The 19659-nt window shown below is 45.0% G+C and overlaps 1 protein-coding gene across 1 annotated transcript in view; it reads left to right on the forward strand.

The window, feature by feature from the left end:
• Positions 1-19659, forward strand: part of CFAP58 (cilia and flagella associated protein 58) — a 174138-nt gene that overhangs the window by 91684 nt on the left and 62795 nt on the right. The window contains exons 15-18 of the mRNA XM_075533461.1: positions 1864-2004; positions 3532-3755; positions 7905-8016; positions 10027-10131. Of these exons, the coding sequence (XP_075389576.1) occupies positions 1864-2004; positions 3532-3755; positions 7905-8016; positions 10027-10131 (582 nt within the window). The remainder of the gene's footprint in view (positions 1-1863; positions 2005-3531; positions 3756-7904; positions 8017-10026; positions 10132-19659) is intronic.

A 19659-nucleotide genomic window follows, 5' to 3' on the forward strand; every position in this document is an offset into this window, starting at 1 on the left:
ATATTTACCTCTCAGCTCTTTATGGTGAATTAGGTGAAGGTTTTCAGAGACGGTGATCAGCTTTCCATTCAACCGCGCATTCCCATTTTGTTTCTCCTCAGCCAGGGTGCTCCCTGCAGTGGTCCACCACTTACCCCACGTCCTCCCTGTTCGTCCACTCTCCGTTCCTCCTCCCTTCCTGACCCTCTTGAACTTTGTCCTTGGGTAAATGCTGCCCTTTTGATTCGAAATCTTTGATTATTCTGAAGTGTGTGTACCGTACCAGGGTCACTGTCTTCCTTAGAGGGCTGGTTATTGCTTGGCTGAGAAGTGAGCTACAGGGGTGGATTTAGCTCCAGCCCTAACGGGTGCCTAAGGGCCACAGTTATGGACATGAGTCCAGTCTCTAGCCAACCAGTAAGCTTGGTCTCTTTCATGATTTGGAGTTTTGTCCCACGTTTTTCTCCCATTGCGGTCCAAGACCGTCTAATGTGATAGACGACGTTGGCGGTGATAGTCGGGCACCATCTAATTCTGCTGTTCTCAGGGTTGTGGAGATGGCCATTATTGTGGTCCATTAGTATGTTGACTAATGATTTCCCTGTGCCCTTTGATTCTCATCACTCTTCTTTGCTGTGTTTGGAGAGAGACCATAACGCGCACCATGGATACTTTAAAGATGCACTTCACTAGCTTCGTAGACTCCTACTGGTACTCATTACAGTAGGATTTAGAACATTGGTTTGATGGACCATGTTGAACCAACAGGCCTTAGTGTCTTCCAGGACTGTGGTCCTGAGCTCCCTGGTCCAGTGATTCATTCCCTTCAGTCAGTTACTTGACTCTTATTTCAGACATAAACTACAACAGAAGTGACACCCAGGAGGATAAGCTACAACAGAAGTAATATCCAAGAGGGTTTGGTATCATTGGACCAACATCAGCTTATTGGTATATTCACAGTAAGAAATGTGTATATGGTATATACGCTGGGAGCCTGTCAGTTCTTGGCATTCTCATATGTTGTGCATTCTTGGCAACTTAAGATTTATTTGGTCCTTTGTAATCTCCAAAAGCTCTCCTGTAAACACAGACAGAACGTAACCTACTTCGGTATCTCCATGGGTCAAGCTCAGGTGAACTCTGGCATGGTGCTGAAGGGACTGTACTACAGTTCCAAATAGAAACCCCGTCGCATTCTTCATCTTTGCTTTCTCCCCTTTATTGTGGGCATCCTCGTTAGCTCCGCCCTTTCTTTCCCAACACTGACCATTTCATCAGCCTCTGACCTCACGTCCAAGTCCAGCCTGTTGCCCGCAAAATGGGCTTCATAGTCGAATAACGTTCGTATCCCTTATCTTCCCATCTGGATTGGAAATGCCCTAGAGGCAGAGTGTACGTCTCATTCCATGCCTTTTCTAACACGATGTGCCCATTGGCCTGTTTTACTGGTGGGCATTCTGCTTCGAGGTGGACTTTCTTTGCAGTTCACATGCTGGTGGCAGGACCGTTAAAGGAGCATTTCCTAGCCCATGTCAGCCTCCGGACAATCCTGTGCCCCTCCTCTCAGTGTAAGAGAGGGCGCATTGTCGGATATCAGTGAATCCCATGCCATGCATATACTGATCAGTGATAGAAATCCCTCAAGACTCTGCTCATAGAGTGAACATGATCACCACAATGCACATTACTGTTCCTGTACAGGCATGTGTGTGTGTGCTCGCTGCATAAGCTTGTTTTGCTACTGAGCGTGATCAAACCGTGCTAAAATGAAACACCAGAGGAAGTCTAAGAAGCCTAACTGGACATCTAGCTGCGGGCCCCGCAGCCCTGCTTTGTGCTGTTACCAGGTGAAATTGGTCTGTGTCTTTCCCTCTCTCTCAGGCCGAGCTCCAGAAGCTGAGGCAACAAGCCCTGGAGACTAAACACTTCATTGAAAAGCAAGAAGCAGAGGAGAGAAAACTTCTGCGAATCATTGCTGAGGCTGATGGCGAGAGGCTGAGACAGAAGAAGGAATTAGACCAGGTAGGAACACCTGCGGACCTGCCGCCCTTGCCAGGTATCTGAGCCAACTCCTCCTGGATCCTCATTCCTAGCTAAGCATGTCCACCCCAAGAATAGCGGCAGAGGTCTATCTTTTGCAGATGAATTATGAAAAAGGTATTCATTTATTCTACTCATATTTATGAGCCCTTCCTTACTAGGTGTCAGTCACGATGCTGGGCCTGGAGGATACATGATGGACAAGAAAACGGCCCTTATTCTCCAGGAGCTCACATTCCAGTGTAATGGCTCAGGCAAACTTCTCAATGATATTCAGGAAGTTTGGGAATTGGAAACTCAAATGTGTCACTCAGCAGCTAGAAACTCCACCGTTTTCAGGGACCTGGCAGGCGACACTGGATGAGGTTGGCTAGGGTAGAACAGAGAGAAGTGAGGTAACCAGTAGAAGGTCCTGGGGAGAGTGGGGGAAAAGGAGGCCTAACCTCGGGTTTCTGAAAAAGGCCAGTGTTACTGGTCTGACAGAGACTGGTGAAACGCTCAGGGATTGGCCCTTAGACACCCTTCACCTCTGGACCCGCGCTCAGGCCTGGGGTCCATGGTTCAGCCAAACGACAGACAGGACCATTTGGTAAAAGGAACACTCTTGCATCAGGGAGGAGTGTGCCCCTCAGACCAACCCATCCTCAGGGACGCAAAGGGTAGCCTCTGCCCAAACCACAACCCAGAAGGCAGGACGGAGCAGGAGGGGAGGACGGATGGAAAATGGGAACCCAGGGAGGAGATGGGCAGACGGCTATTCAATTAGGGGAATTACATCTAGGTCACAAAACAAGATGCGCATAAACTGTTGAGTGGAAGAATTTGCTTTGTAGACGTTTGCCCAAACCAGGAGAAAAAGTTAACAAATCAACCCAACCAACGGAGACGTGGTGCACCTTGGCAAGAGCTGCTCAGGAGCAGGTCATTCAAATGTCAACATTACGACCAACAATGTCTGGAAACCAATCGAAACGACCCACTACTGAGACCGTGAATCTTTGAGGGTGCAGAAAGCTTCATCTTTCTCCCGGAGCGGTTGGTGTTTCCATGGCTGACCTTGTGGTTAGCAGTCCAGTGCTCAACCCACTCTGCCTCATGGATCCTCCTCATGGGTCAAAGCCATGGCTTATTTGTTGAACTCTTTCTCTTTCCCAGGAAGCTGTGAATGCTGATGGGAGGAGGCCTGTGTGGATTGCCTAGCAGGCTAGTTTTAATGCCTGACCACGTGGTAGTGGTTTAAGCATTGGGTTACTAACCACAAGCTTGTGTTTCAGACCCACCAGCTGCCCTAAGGGAGAAAGGAGAGGTGAGGCTGTCCCCTCCCATTCAGATTTACAGTCTTGGAAACCTTCAGGCACAGTTGCACTCTGTCCCAGAGCGTCTGCTGTGAGCTAGAATAGGCTCAACCACTGTGGGTTGGGCCCACACAGTGCCTGGACAGATGGAACAGGAGACTTTCGGTCAGTGAGTGACAGTTTTCTGATGGACATGTTCTTCCCCCCGTTCTAGGTCATCAGTGAGAGAGACATTCTGGGGTCTCAGCTTGTTCGGCGCAATGACGAGTTAGCTTTGCTCTATGAGAAGATCAAGATCCAGCAGTCCGTGCTGAACAAAGGGGAGAGCCAGTACAACCAGAGGGTGGAGGACATGAGGATCCTCAAGCTTGAGATCAAGAAGCTGCGCCGGGAAAAGGGGATTCTTGCTCGAAGTGTGGCGAATGTGGATGAGCTCAGGTGACAGGAGACTGCTGGGGCTGAGGGCACTGGGCTTGCTTGGGGCTCCTGAAGTAAGCTTGTTGTCATGCTTGTTGGTGACTGGGGGTTTCTATGAAATTGCGTCAAGTCATTTTCATGTGGTGCAGTCCTTCCAACTAATAACGAGGGCAGAAACTACATGGTATCCGTGTCATCGCGGATGTGAACCCATTGCCTTTCTGAAGGGAAAAAGAGGTAAAACAAAACTAAACAAAAACCAACTCTTTCTGGGTGTGTGTGTGTGTTTAAGTCAGATTACCAACACACACGAGTTACAATTCAGGACGCAGGCTTCCTCCAGCGCGCTACGTGGACTGTCTTTGGTGAGGCCGATGCAGAGGCGGTGCGCCTGTATTGAAATACAATCGTAGCAACAGTGGCTCGTCGCCCTCTTACAAGCTCAGAAGGACAGAGCTGAAAAAAATGGGCTTTTATCACGTTGTGCAAACTCTGTTTCCTTAGACGGTGGCCAACTTTTACATCTTACTCTGGGTTTACCGCCTGCAGCTTTCGTTTCAGCTCACTGCGCCATCTTCTTTGCTGAAATCTTGCCTGACCCTAGAGCTACACTCCCTCTGGGGAAACACCCCCGTGTTTTACATGGGTGATTGCTGGACACCAAGTCAGGGGTCTGGTGGTTTCTCAGCAGTTAGGCTTATTCCCCCACAGACTCGTAGGCGAGCGGTACCCATGGCCACCTTGGGGCAAGGACACCCTTTGAATCTGCTTCTGAAATCAATTTGATTAGAAAAGAGTGCTGGTATTTCGAGGCAGTGAGTATATTCAGGAAGAGTTGCCACTGGCAAGGATGGAGCACTCTCTGTTTGGCTCTCTCTTGCTTTCCTAGTTCTTGTAAAACTTTTTATTGCGTTCTGGGTGAAAGTTGACTGAGCCAATTGGTTTTCCATTCCACATTTCAGGCACCTTCTGTCGGGTGCCCTGGATTGCAATCCCCGCAGTAGGGTGCCAGCACGCTTCCCTCTTCCTCCTATTTCCACCCCTCCCTTTTTCCTACCCCTACCTGTCGCTGACCTTTACCCCTGGGCACCTGTTGCTTTTTAGACCTGGCGTGCTTGAATGCTTGAAGTGGTGCGGCGCCTCGCTGGTGTTGCTCTTCATTATGTAGGCCTGTTGTTTAGCTGAACACTGAGCAACCGGAGTGAGCTCTGTTCCAGCCTGGAAGGGTGACTCAAGGCTCTGTAGTCTTGGGGATCCCACTGGCCTCTCTGTGACCAGAAAGCCTGTCTTTTTGTTTGTTTGGTTTTTCTTACAATTTGGAATTTTGTTTCACATTTTTCTTCCACTCCATCCAGGACCTTCTATAGCGCTCCCTTCTAGAGAGGTCAGAGGTAGGAGGCAGACACGACCTTGTTCCTCTGGTCGCAGGGCCATTGAGGCTGAAGTTTTCATGGTCCATTAGTGCTTTGGGCTAGTGCTTCCCATTCATCTTGGATTTTTGTTTCACTTTTCTTTGCTTCAAATGGGGAGGGTCCAATAGTTGCACCTTAGATGGCTGCTCTGCACCAAAGTGGAATGGAGAATATTGTTTTGTTGACTTAACTATATATATATATATATATTTATGAGTTAAATATACATATGACTTCTCTATATAAAAATATTTAAGAGTTGCTTATCCTTCAGATAATGGAAGTAAAACTTTCCAAAATGTGAGAAATGCATAAGACTTATAAGGATTAGAAAATCATTCATAACTTTACTACCTTGAGATAACATGACTTATGTTTTGGAGACAAATCCATTTCTTCTAAGTAACTATTGAATGATCTCCAAGACTATCAATAAACTTGCCAGTCATGAGGTTGTTGTTTTTTTAAAGAACCAGATTTGATTCATTATGGGTCTTTATTGCTGGTTTGTTGAGAATAGACATTTTCTTTTCACAGGGAAGAGAATTTAATAAAGAAATTGGAGGCAAGCAGCCATCAATTCCACTCTCAGCCTTGACACATACAAGCTGTGTGACCCTGGGCAGATCCCCTAATGAGTCTGAGCTTTGGAGGCATAGTTAAAACTGGCATGCACATGCATGTGCAGCGTCCAGCACAAGATAAGCAGCCAGTCACAGTCATGGATACCTTGCCCTTCTCTCCTGATGACACGTTCGAAAGTGCAAGTGTTAAAAATATGCTTTTAATTCCAAGCAGCTTGTTCTGAGCTCCCTGTTGAGTGAACGTCCTGCAGTTAATTCTAATGGTTTGCTTTGCTAATGAGGGGATGTTGCCTTATTGGTTTAAATGAAGCAATTAAGTAAAAGAGATGGCTTAGTATTAGTAAGCTGCAAACCCTCAGCAGACGAAGACAGATAATAATATCCTTATCGCCCACGTCAATGTAAGTGCTAGCCTCTCTTCCCGCCCCCTAAGCAAGCTTCCCAGCCAGGGGGTGGGGCAGAACCACCCGCCCTCTGAACTGGAGGGGCCGTGGATTTTCAGAAGCACAGTCAGAGGCGGAGTTAATTCTCAAGGAATTTGTAAGTCACTGATGTAGGGGTGGAGCGTGAGAGGAATTATTATCCCACCGCTTCCCTCCTCAATCCTGGCTGCCAATGAGATGAACCCGCAAGACTTCTATACTTCAAAGACCAGCTGACACATTAGCCTAATTAAAGTAGGAACCCTAAGGGTTGGATCTAGGCCCCGCCCCCACCCCTAAGAGTATATTTTCACAGCTTCTCAGATACTTCTGACTACCCAAAGGAGACTCCAACTGGTCTGTCCCAGGCAGAAATCAGGCATACCTTCACACTCCAGCCTTCTTTTCCTCCAGTCTCCCACCAAGTGTTCCTTCCACAACATTCTCCATTTCTACTCGGTTTGATTAAGTTGCTGCACCGGCCACCGGGCGCTCACACACAACCCCCACAGTTAAGGAAGCTTATTAGGGGAGTTAACAGGTTTCCGCAAAGCAGCATCAGAAAGCACGGACTATACAGCGTGTGGTCCACGGCAGCACCTCTCCTCAGTCAGCAGCCAAGGCTCTCTCTGGACTGAGGCCTCTCAGCCACTTGGTCCTTTGGCTTCTTCCTCCATAGTCCCTTGGCCACTGCTCTGTCATACAAGTCTCAGAGTCTCAATGCTGTCCCTCTGTTCTGTCTCGTGAGTCACAATGGCAGTGGGTTTGGGATTTGGTGTCTCGGTCAGATTAGGAGGCCACTCTCTGTGTTCCCCAAAGTCTCACTAATTTGAACTTTCCAACTAAGGCTTGGTGACACAGCGTTTAAGCCCTTGACTGCTAACTGAAAGGTGGGGTTGGAACCACCAGCTGCTCCACCAGAGTAAGATGTGGCAGTCGGCTACCATAAATATTTATAGCCCTGGAAATCCTACAGGGGCAAGTCTACTGCCCCTAGAGGGTCACTAGGAGTCGGGATTGTCTTGATGACAACCCCCCTACCTTTTTTTAAATCTATGACTTAATCTGTACATAGTAACCATTTGAAGACACCACATTCCAATAGACTTTTGTTATGGTTTGGGTGAAATTTTACAGAGCAAATTCGTTTTCGTTTCAACAATGCCATGCTCCCTTTGTTTCATGACATCAGTTGCAGTCCCCCATTGTAACAGCGCTCCTCCTACTTGCTTCCTTAGCAAGTCCTGCCTCCCACCCCTCCAATTCTAGCTGCCTTCATTTCCTGCCACCTGGGCTTTAGTTTGGGGCAACTGCTGCCCTTTTGGTCTGGTATCATTGAATGTACTTATACTGAAGAGTATGCTCCTCACTGGGCTGGTTATTCACTCGATAGACCTGCAAGTTATTTGTTTGACGGAAGGTTGATCTCCAGAGGTAGCTTAAACCCCAGGCTTGAAGGGTGTCTATGGCCACAGTGTTGTTGTTGTTGTTGTTGTTGGTGGTGGTGTGTGTGTGTGTGTGTGTGTATGTGTCTCAGATGGGAGTGGGGGAGGGGTCCACCTGTCTCTTTTTCTTTTTAACCATTTTACTGGGGGGCTCTTATAGCCCTTTTCACCAACCATCCATCCATCGTGGCAGACACATTTGTACATATGTTGCCACCATAATTTCCAACCCATTTTCTTTCTACTCAAGTCTAGTCTTTTTCCCAGGACAGAGGGTTTCTCTGCAACTGAGACTTGTCTTCTGCAGGCAGGAGCTCTACCACATACAGAGAGAATTCTTGAAGGAGAGGACGCGGTGCCGAGCCCTGGAGGAGGAGCTGGAGAACCCCATGAATGTGCACAGATGGAGGAAGCTTGAGGTAACTCCTGGGGGGCCTTCTTTCCCCGTCCCAACACCTCCTTCTTCTACCCCACTCCCTGCCCCATCCCTCCAACCCCCCACTGCTTCTAACCAGAACCACGATACGAAGCATGGCTTTATTTAATACTGTATAAATTGCCACTCCAAATGTAAGGCTGGGTCAGATGTTTCAGAACCAAATGGTTCCCTTGGGCTTTGGTTAGTACATCTTGGACACAATCCCTTCTGCCTAAAACAGACCCAGGACTAGCTGTGAACTGGTCTCACCAATTGGCACTTGAAACAGTTTAATTCCCTCCCCTTGCCTCCTGCAGCCAATCAGCGTTCCTCTGGCCATCTGTTTACTTCAGACCATTGGCCACCTTCTTTCTATTGGCCTTGACATCCCTTTAATCCCTACAGGCAACGGGGTTTTGGGGAACTAGCTCTCTTTTCCAAGGACCAGTCTTTGCTAATCAAACCCTTTCTCTTAGGGTCTGGGGACACAACCAAAGTCCCCTTAGTAGGTCCTGAATAATAAATGGCATTTTTCTTTTACGACTTCCTGGCGGACATTGCCATCAGCCCCTCAGAGACAAATTTTGCTCGCTCCAGAGAACGATGGCCATCTCCTTTCCTTGTGCCCAACCGTGCAGGTGCTAGAAGGGACTTTGATTAAACGACCAATTAGGTTTGGAGGAGAACATAGGTAGGTGACAAAAGAAAGAGCTGGGGAAAATCAGCCAAGTAGGTTTTTGTTTTCCATTTTTTCCCCTTTTAATGAAGACAACATTAAGGCTAATGCATTATAAATTGTTATGTAAACACGAGGCCTGAATTTTAACAACAGCCAGCCATGCCAAGTGAATACATGCCAACTCTCATCCTGATATATGGAAATCACTCGGCATTGCTTAGAATTTAAAGTCAGAGTCTGTGGATTCTTCTTCTTTCCCCCCTTTTGGGCCTTAACTTTATCCTCTTCAAATACTAAGAACATTGTAGCTTATGAAACTAAGGATATTATGGATGTATCTGGGGATTTTAAATCCATTTACAGTAGCACGGGGCTATTCCAGATGTTTCCAAGTCAGATCTTTGAAGTGTCCAATTCTATGTCAATTTCTGTAATGATATTAGAAAATGGAGACTTCGGGAGACTGTTGGAAATATTTAGTAGCTATCTTAATTCAAAATGTCAGTGCAGTTGGAAGCGGAGCTTTGGCTAAAGTCGAGAGGACACGCGATCAATTTAGGGCTGTAGCCCCTGTCTGAATTGCACAAGACCCCTCCTGAAAAGGCATCCAAGCCCTACAGATTGATAACTCCATTTGAGAGCTAAATGTCATGGTCGTGTTCTGCTGCCAGCTATTAGCTAAAGTCCACATCCTAGAAACCGTCCGCATCACGGGCTGTAATGAATCTTCCTGTTGACAATCCCCAGAGGAGACTCCTACAGCTGAAGCAAATTAGGGAACCCTGTCTCATTCCTGCGGAAACAGAAATGTGGCCTCAGAACACAGTAATGGTGGGCCCCAGGCGTATCCGAGCTTGACTTTAGTTCCAGCTTAACATGATGCCGGTTTCCCTCGTGGTGTTGAATGATTTGACATCTCTGAGCATCATTTGCCTTACCTGGAAAAGGGGAAGGCTAATACTACCTCCCAGCGCTGCCATGTGGCTAAAATCTGCTCTGGCTGGTGGCCAAGAAGCAAGCCCTCCTGGTAACTATCATTATTGTTACCCTCATTGGTGGAGGAAGCATATTCACTTCTACTGATTGGGTGAATAGAGTCAGAAATAAGACATTAGGAAACTGGTCTTTTTTTGTTGTTGTTGGAGAGGGGGGCGGCGGAGGCAGTTATTTATGACCACCGCACCTGTGATACATGTTTTGGGGATTATGATTCTCTCTGAATTGGGTCTGCAATTGACTGAAATCATAGGACCCAGAGGCCTCCGTCCTTTGGAAGTGACTGGTAACTGATGACATGTCGATTACTTTTTAATTTTTGTCCCTCTCGGACAGGCCAGCGACCCCAGTACCTATGAGCTGATACAGAAAATCCATGTCCTGCAAAAGCGTCTCATCAGCAAGACCGAAGAAGTGGTTGAAAAAGAGCTGCTTCTTCAGGTAGCCTTTTCTTTTTCTCTACTCTCTGGGCCGTTTCCAGGGCGACATTCTCAGCATGCCCCTTCCCTGGGCGGCTTTGCACGCCCCGCCTTGAACTGTAGGTGGCAACAGTGACTCACATATAGGGGACAAACAGGCCTTGATGATGCCGCGCTGTATCAAGAATTCCGGAAAATTAAGTTCAAGGCTAGACTTACTGCATTAGATCATGGGAACACCCTTCCTGCCTCCCCCCTGCACCCCCGTATCTCTGCAGTTTCACTTGTCAGATTCTTTTAAATACGTTCCTTCCTATCTCTATCAAATGTGAAATGCTGTGATTCTGATTTCGAAAATAAATTCTCACGTAGAGACGTGCTCACACGACACAGCCACTTAAAGATGTCTGCGATTGAAGTGGGAGGAAAAATATCTCTTTTTAAAATCATTCTATTGGGGGCTTGTACAACTCTTATCACAATTCATCCATCCATCCATTGTGTCAAACACAGAAAAAACGTCTTCCTAAGGGATCTACGCAAGGAGTTATTCTGGAACCATTAGGAAGGGCCCAAACCTTTCGAAGGCGCCCTGGTGGTCTAGTGGCTACGCATTGGGCTGAGACCCGACCTGCGAGGCTGGCAGTTTGAAACCGTCGGACGCTCCGTGGGAGAAAGACAGGACTTTCTAGTCCAGTAGCAGTCAGTCTTGGAAACCCACAGCGGGGGTCTCTGTGAGTCGGTATCGACTGGATGGCAGTGAGGGTGTTTGTTTTTGGAAGATCCTTTCAGGCGTCTGTCTTCGTAAGTAAGATTGATCGCTGCTGCCACCTCTTCCTCTTCCTCATTGCCATCAGGATGGACACACCGTCTTCATTCCTGTCTGCCTGTCACCTATGATACTGGGGGCTTTATCCCCTGGTCTCCTTTCCTATTAGCGGGTTGGTGTTGCTCTCCCAGCTGATGGATGAGACAATTGGGTCCCAGCAGTCTGGTGTGGACAAGAATGTAAGCCCCTGTACGAGGGCGTCTGGCTTGAAATCCTGCATCTTCTAACGTGTAGTTGTGTGAGTTTAACTTCTCTGCATCTTAAGACCTTAATCTGTATTATGGACTTTAATCTGTAATCGAACCCATGCCCAGGGATGTTGTGAGGAGTGAAAAAAAAATCTGAGCATCCTGCTTGGTGCAAAGTACAGGCATATGTTGTTTCACTGTGGCTGCCTTTTGTGCACTGCCATGGCATTGTTTACAAACTGAAGGCTCGTGACGACCCGTGTCCGGCAAGTCTGTCGGGGCCAGATTTCCCAGCAGTGTGCGCCCACTTTGTGTCTCTATGACAACCATTTGGTAATTCTCACAATGGTTCAAGCTTTTTCAAAATGTTGCTGCATTCCGTATAGACTACCCAAACCAAAATGTCACTGCCTTCTAACTTGCTTCCGACTCACAGTGACCCTATAGGACGGGGTAGAACTCCTGTGGGTGTTTGAGACTGTAGCTCTTTATGGGAATAGAGCCTTGTCTTTCTCCTGTGGAGCCACTGGTGGCTTTGAACTGCCTGCTGGCCTTGAGGTCAGCAGCCCAATTGGTAACCACGATGCCACCAGGGCTCCTCTCAACCCTTGATAGTTTGGGAAAGTCTTGGAGATGATCATTCCCATTTCCATGTGGGAGGGATGTACTCCCGGGAGAGTAAGCAGCTGGCATGTCCTGTTGTGTGGATCACCAGTCGGCATGGGGGCACGGGTCGGACAGTCTAAGACTTGGACTGGGTTCCCAGTCATGACAACCGCAGGTCACTTCCCCGAGACCATGCAGCTGGGTAAGTGGCCAGGCTGGACCTCCTCCAGGCAGTGGGCTCCAGCGCCCCTGCTCTCCACAAGTTCTTTGCTCTGCCTCCACTGTTATGATCACTTAATTCATTTTTAAAGACCCGGGTTTTGCTTTTTATGAAATCTCGATATTGCAAGTTTGCTTTATCTATCAACGATTGCTCCAACTTTATTACTTCCTTCCTTCTACGTACTTTGGATTTACTCTGTCCTTTTTCTACCTTTTGAGATTGATGCTTAGCTCTTAATGTTCCGACTTCTTTTCCAACAAAGCATTTAAGGTTGTGAAATGTCCTATAGTGACCTTTTTAAGAAAATCATTTTATTGGGGGGCTCATATAATTCTTATCACAATCCATACATACATCCATTGTGTCAAGCACATATGTACATTTGTTGCCATCATCATTCTCAAAACATTTGCTTTCCACTTGGGCCCTTAATATCGGCTCCTCATTTACCCCCCCCCCTTCCTCCGCATTCCCCCCTCCCTCATGAACCCTTCATAATTCATAAATTATTATTATTTTGTCATATATTACACGGTCTGATGTCTCCCCCCGCCCATTTCTCTGCCATCCATCCCCCAGGGAGGAGGCCATACATAGATTCTTGTAATTGGTTCCCCCTTTCCACCTCAAATTCCCTCCACCCTCCAGGCATCGCCACTCTCACCACTGGTCCTGAAGGAGTCATCTGTTCCGGATTACCTGTGTTTCCAGTTGCTATCCAATGTACATCCTCTGGGCTAGCCAGATTTGTAAGGTAGAATTGGGATCATGATAGTGAAGCGGGTGGGGGGGGGGAGGAAGCATATAAGAACTAGAGAAAAGTTATGTTTCATTGTTGCTACCCTGAACCCTGACTGGCTCATCTCCTCCCCACAACCCTTCAGTAAGGGGGTGTCCAGTTGCCTGCCAATGGGCTTTGAGTCTCCACTCTGCACTCATCCTCATTTACAATGATATGATTTTTCTTCCTTGATGCTTGATACCTGATCCCTTCGACAGCTCATGGTCACACAGGCTGGTGTACTTCTTCCATGTGGGCTTTGTTGCTTCTGAGCTAGATGGATACTTGTTTATCTTCAAGCCTTTAAGACCCCAGATGCTACATCTTTTGATAGCCGGGCACCATCAGCTTTCTTCACCACATTTGCTTATGCACACGGTTGTCTTCAGTGATCGTATCGAGAAGGTGGGCACCCACTGATATGATTTTTTGTTCTTTGATGTCTGATAACTTGTCCCTTCTATACCTCGTGATCACACAGACTGGTGTGCTTCTTCCATGTGGGCTTTGATGCTTCTCAGCTAGATGGCCGCTTGTTTATCTTCAGGCCTTTAAGACCCCAGATGCTATATCTTTTGATAGCTGGGTATCAGCTTTCTTTACCACCTTTGCTTATGCACACATTTTGCTTCAGCAATCATGTCGGGAAGGTGTACATCATAGAATGCCAATTTAATAGAACAATGTGTTCTTGCATTGAGTAAGTACTTGAGTGGAGGCCCAATGTCCATCTGCTGCCTTAATACTAAACCTATAAACATATGCACGTAGATCTATTTCCCTACTCTCCTATATAAATATATTTACTTATGTACATGCCAGTATTTAGACCTCTATAAATACCCTTTGTCACCTGTTCTTCCCTCTATTTCCTTTTACTTTCCTCTTGTCCCACTATCATGCTCAGCCTTCATTTGGGTTTCAGTAATTTCTCTCGGTTGCATTACCCTTGCTGAATCCCTACCAGGCCTCTCACATCCTCCTTGTCTCTGATTTTGGATCACTTTTTGCTCCCCTGTCCCTGGGTTGGTCAGCACAACCTCCTACCCCTGCCTCCCCTTCTCCTGTGTCCCCCCCAGAACCATTGGTCCCGTTGTTTTCTCCTCCAGACTATTCATCCAGCCCATCTTATCTAGATAGATCTGTAGATAATAATATGCACCAAAAATTAAGCCATAGCAATATAGGCGATGAATGAGAACACAGCAATGACAACAAAAAAGAAAACCAATGACCCATAGAAGAATAAATTAATTAAAAGAAAAAAATTTAGAAAGAAGGAAAAACCTGTAAATAGATCAACGTTTGATTTTTGGTCTCTAGGCGTGTCCTTCAGTCAGGTCCAATGGATGCCATGCTCTGGCCCCAGTGTCTGTTCTTTGTACTCCCTCAGGGGCTCCCTTGGTTGCTCTGCTGCATGCCTTTAGTGGTTTATCTCAGTGTCATGGGGTCATTCTGGGCCAGCAAGGGACGATGTGTCTCGTAGTGGGATCAGCCATATGGTCCACTCTGTGCATTGGCTGTTCAGAGTGAGGATATCGTCCTCCAGGCCTGGTGGGCCAGAATATGCTCCACTCCCTCTTCCTCCCCCTTCATTTGCTCCCATGTGCTCTGATCAGACATGCCCCTCTCCCCTAGCTGCAGCTTCAGTGCTGTCCTCTCAAGTAAATACTGGAGGGAGGGGCAGTTGTCCATGTGGCTGGTATTGGGGCCAAGCCCCTAGGTCCCTCCACTGGCTCCCCACTCCTTGCCTGCACACTGCATTCATCTGGCACAGGCTTCAAGTCTGGTCCCCTTTCCCTGTGGAGACACAAACAATACCCTCCCCTTGGGTGGGTCAGTGCCTTATTCCCCCATCACACAAATTTTTTTCTTTCCCCTTTCCTCCCTTTCTGCCCCTTTTTAGTTGGCTACCATATGTACCCCTGGATTTGGTCTGGCCCCTGCCATTCTACCTGGACCTCACCCCTGAAGTGTTTGTATACAGTAGCTTTTCCCCTGTGCCCCCTTTGCATTTACTTTTCTGTTATATATCTATATCTATATATCTATATCTATATCTATATCTATATCTATCTATCTATATCTATCTCATGTTATACTTGTCCTTTTGTGCTTGGCTTACTTCACTTCGCATAATTTCCTCCAGTTCTTCCTATGTGGCGATATGCTTCATGTGTTCATCATGGCTTTTTAGCGATGCATAGTACTCCATTGTATGTATGTGCCACAATTTTTTAATCCATTTGTCTGCTGATGGAAATTTGGGTTGTTTCCAACTCCTTGTGATTGTGAACTGTGCCGCAATGAACATTGGAGCACAGATGTCTGGTTTGTTTCTTGCCTCTTCTGGTGTATGCCCAGTAGGGGGATTGCCAGGTCATATGGTAGCTCAATTTCCATCTGTTTTAGAAATCACCAAATCGATTTCCATAAAGACTGTACATACCTACAGGTCCACCAGCAGTGGATGAGAGTTTCTATCTCACCACAGCCCCTCCAACACTTGTTGCTTTCTGATTTTTTGAATTGGGCTGTCTTTGAGGGTATTAGGTGGTATCTCATATTTGTTTTGATTTGCGTTTCTCTTATGGCTAATGATCAAGAACATTGTCTCATATGTTTATTGGCCATTCAGATTTCAGACTCTGTGAAACTTCTATTCAGGTCCTTTGTCGACCTCCTCAGTGGGCAATTAGTTTTTCTCTTATTGTAAGCTTGCAAAGCATTGTAGATTTAAGTAATAAGACCTTTGTCTGATGTGTCATTGCTAAAGATGTTTTCCCAGTCAGTGGGCTCTCTTATTACTCTCTTGTGAATTCTTTCGATGTACACAGGTGTCTTATATTCAGTACATCCCATTTGTCTATTTGTCACTCCTCTGTGTTGGTGTTCTTCCCGATTTCTGACAGCCTATGTATTCCCTGTGCCAAGGTTTGTCCCAATTCCCTCATTAATGGCCCAAATAGTTTGGGGTTTTACCTCAAGGCTGTGATCCACCTTGAGTTTATTCTTGCGCATGAAGTGAGGTAAGGGTCTTGTTTCATTTTTCTGCAGGTAGATATCCATTTTTCCATCACCATTTATTGAATATGGCATCCGCTTCCTATGAAATATTTTTGGGGCCCTTATCAAAGATCAGTTGCCTGTATGCTGATGTTTGTATTTCTGGGTCTTCAGCTCTTTTCCATTGGTCTGAATATCTGTCATTATACCAGTACCACACTGTTTTGACTACTGTGGCCGTATAGTATGTGCTAAAGTCAGGTGGAGCAAGCCCTCCCCCTTTCCTCTTCTTCTTGAGGAGTTCTCTACTAATTCTGGGCTTCTTCCCCTCCAAATGAAGTTGGTAATCTGTTTTTCCAATTCTCTGAAGGATGGTGGTATTCGTATCAGGATAGCATTGAACTTATATAGTGCCTTGGGCAGAACTAACATCTTTACTATATTGAGTCTGCCATTCCATGAGCATGGGATATTCTTCCATTTGTTGAGGTCATGCTTGATTTCTTGTAGTAGTGTTTTATAATTTTCCTCATACAAATCTTTTGTTTTTTTAGTCAGGTATATCCCTAGGTATTTCAATTTGTGCTTGGCTATTATAAAGGGTACTACCATTTTAATCGTCTCTTCTGTGATCTTGTCTGATGTGTAGAGCAGTCCAATAGACTTCTGTTTGTTGATTTTGTACCCTGTCACTCTGCCATATTCCTCTAATGCTTCCAACACTCTGCTTGTGGAGTTTAAGGGATCTTCGATATATAGAATCATATCATCTGAGAATAATGATAATTTCGCCTCTTTCTTCCCCAGATGAATACTTTTACTATCTTTCCTTTGTCTTATGTTTTTAGCTAGGATCTCCAGTATGATGTTAAATAGGAGGGGGGACAAGGGGCATCTTGGTCTGGTCCCCTTTTTCAGTGGAATTGTTTTAGTCTTTTCTCTAACTACCATGTTGGCTATTGGTTTTTCATATATGGCTTGTATAATAGTGAAGAATTTCCCTTCTATTCCTATGTATTTGAGTATTTTAAACAGGAATGCGTGTTGGATGTTGTCAGATTCTTTTTCTACACCTATCAATATTATCATGTGGTTCTTATCATTTTTCCTGCCAATGTGGTGAATAATGCTGATGGTCTTTCGTATGTTGAACCATCCCTGCATCCCTGGTATGGATCCCACTTGGTCTCGGTGAATTAATTTTTTAATATGCTTTTGTATTCTACTGGCCAGTATTTTGATAAGGATATATATTTTTGCATCAATGTTCCTTAGGGATATTGGTCTGTAGTTCTCAATTCTTGTGGTATCTTTGCCTACTTTAGGTATCAGAGTTATACTAGCTTCATAGAAAGAGTTTGGAGTTTTTCATCTTTTTCTATGTTCTGGAAGAGTTTCTATAGGATTTGTGTCAGTTCTTCCCTGAATGCTTGGTAGAATTCTCCTGTGAAGCTATCAGGCCCCGGGGATTATTTGGTTGGTAAGCCCTTGATTACCTTGTCTATTTCTTCCATTGCTATGGGTCTGTTGAGGTTCTTGACATCCATTGGGATAGTCTAGGGAAGGATTGTATTGATAAATATTTGTCCATGTCTTCCAAATTGTTGAAATTTTTAGAGTATAGACCTTCATAATACTGTATAATTATACTTGTGATTTCATTAGGATCTGTTATAATGTCCCCTGTTTCATCCCTCATCCTTGCAAATGCTGTTTGTTCCTTCCTTTCTTTGGTTAAGTTTTTCCAGCGGCCTATCAATTCTGTTAATTCTCTAAAAGAACCAACTTTTAGCAGCATTAATTTCTTCCATAGTTTTCCTGTTTTCCCTCTCCTGTATCTTGGCTCTGATTTTTATTATATCTATCTTCTTGCTATTAGTAGGGTTGTTCTGTTGACTCTGCTCTAATTGGTGTAAGTTTTGTGTCAGCATATCATCCAGGAGTCTCTCTTCTTTTTTAATGTATGTATTTATTACTATCAGCCTTCCTCTGATAAATGCCTTTGTTGTATCCCACAGGTTTGGGAAATTTTATTTCCATTCTCATTGGTTTCTAGAAGCTTCCTGATTTCATCTCTGATGTGGTCAATACCCACTCCTTTTGCAATAGGAAATTATTCATCCTCCAATTGTTTGGCCTTGTTTCCTTCACCATCCTTCTGTTAATTTCCAACTTTATGGCACAGTGATCGGAGAGAGATGTCTGTGCTTGAATTTATTCAAGTTCGACTTGTGTCCCAGCATGTGGTCTATTTTCAAATATGTACCATGTGGATTTGAAGAGAATGTGAACTTTTTTGCATGTGGGTGGAAAGGTTTGATAATATCTATCAAGTTAAGTCGTCCAATTGTGTTATTTAGATCTGTAGCCTCCTTGTTGAGTTTCTTTCCCAATGATCTGTTTTTTTTCCAGAGAGTGGTATATTAAAGTCACCAACTATAATTGTTGAGCCTGTGATCTCTTTTTTCACCTTTTGGAGTTTTTGATTTACAAATTTCGCAGGTCTCTAGTTAGGTGCATTTATGTTTATTATGTTCACTGGTTCTTGGTCTATTGTTCCCTTGAGCATTATATAGTGCTCCTCCTTGTCTCTTGTTATGGCCTGTATCTAGAGGTCAATTTGGTCAGATTCGTCCATTGCGGACAGATCCCGAGTTTACTCGTGTTTTGCACGCCATCTGTTTTGGATGGATCATGAGATAACTCAAGAAGCAGCATGAACCTGTATTCATTTCAAGCAATGGAAAAAAGAAATTTCCTACCAGAGCCTGTAGAGTTTGCACTGCCCATGGAAAAAGAATTGAAACCAGGTATATTTGAAAATTTTTTAAGGTACCGCTTCACAAAGAAAAATGTTATACAAAGTACCATACATTAAAATAGTACTAGGAACCTTTGTTTATATATAGGTCCTAAGAAATAATTGTAATGGTTTAGGATAAGGTCTCCACAACTAATCAAAAAAAAGGGCTAGAGATAAATTTTGCACAGTGTTTCAGGGACAATATTTACACACTGTCTTTGTTTCTCAATGTAGTTGTATAGTATAGTTGTAGAGCATCGTAACAATAATACATTCAGCTTCTTGAATGGTTGCCTGATTTTCATTTATGAAGCTGGGGAACTTTTCCTCTAAGAATTCCCTCGCTATTTTCACTGTTGCCTTCTTTGTTGTGTCTTGTTCTGGTAGTCCAATTATTCTAATATTGTTCCTTTTCATAGCATCAGACATGGCTCTCAAGTTTTCTTTAGCTTCTTTGATTGTCTTATTTGACTGCTTTTCAAATTTGAGAAGGTCTGCTTGGTTATCTTCTAGGTCACTTGTGTGATTCTCTGCCTCCTCAACTCTGTTGGCAAGGTCTGTCAATTTGTCACTGGATTTTGTTATTTCATTCCTTAATATTTGTTTTTCCCTTGGGCGCATTGCCTTTATCTCCTCTATCATTTCAATTTTTTGCATTGATTCCCTCATATCCTTTATGACTCCAAGCAGCATTCTGAAAATTTCTTTTTATGGCAGGTCAATATCTGCTTCTTCTATGCCCATAATTAGGTTCATGACTTCTTCCGGAATTGTCTTCTGTTTATCCTGCTTTTTTGTCGATGCTGTTGGAACTGGTTGCTGTTTACATGTTGTTTTAGAGGAGCCTGGAGCCATCTTCCTGAGTTGAAGAGCCCTGGGCTCTCTCTTGGGGAATTCATATGAGTGCTTTTATGAACTACCTGCCAGTAGCTGTACGGAAGCAATAAGGCTATTGCTATATCTTCCTGTGATTTCACTCTTATCCTAGCCATCCAGTATTCCATTATTTGGAATGTGTGTAGGATATTCCTCTCATGTGACTCTGGTTGGGTTGTTGTGGGCCATTGTGGGCCCATGAGGGCGTCGCTTCCCTGGAAGATCTCTAAGTAGGCTT

This window comes from Tenrec ecaudatus, chromosome 16, assembly GCF_050624435.1.
Source record: "Tenrec ecaudatus isolate mTenEca1 chromosome 16, mTenEca1.hap1, whole genome shotgun sequence".
NCBI lineage: Eukaryota > Metazoa > Chordata > Mammalia > Afrosoricida > Tenrecidae > Tenrec > Tenrec ecaudatus.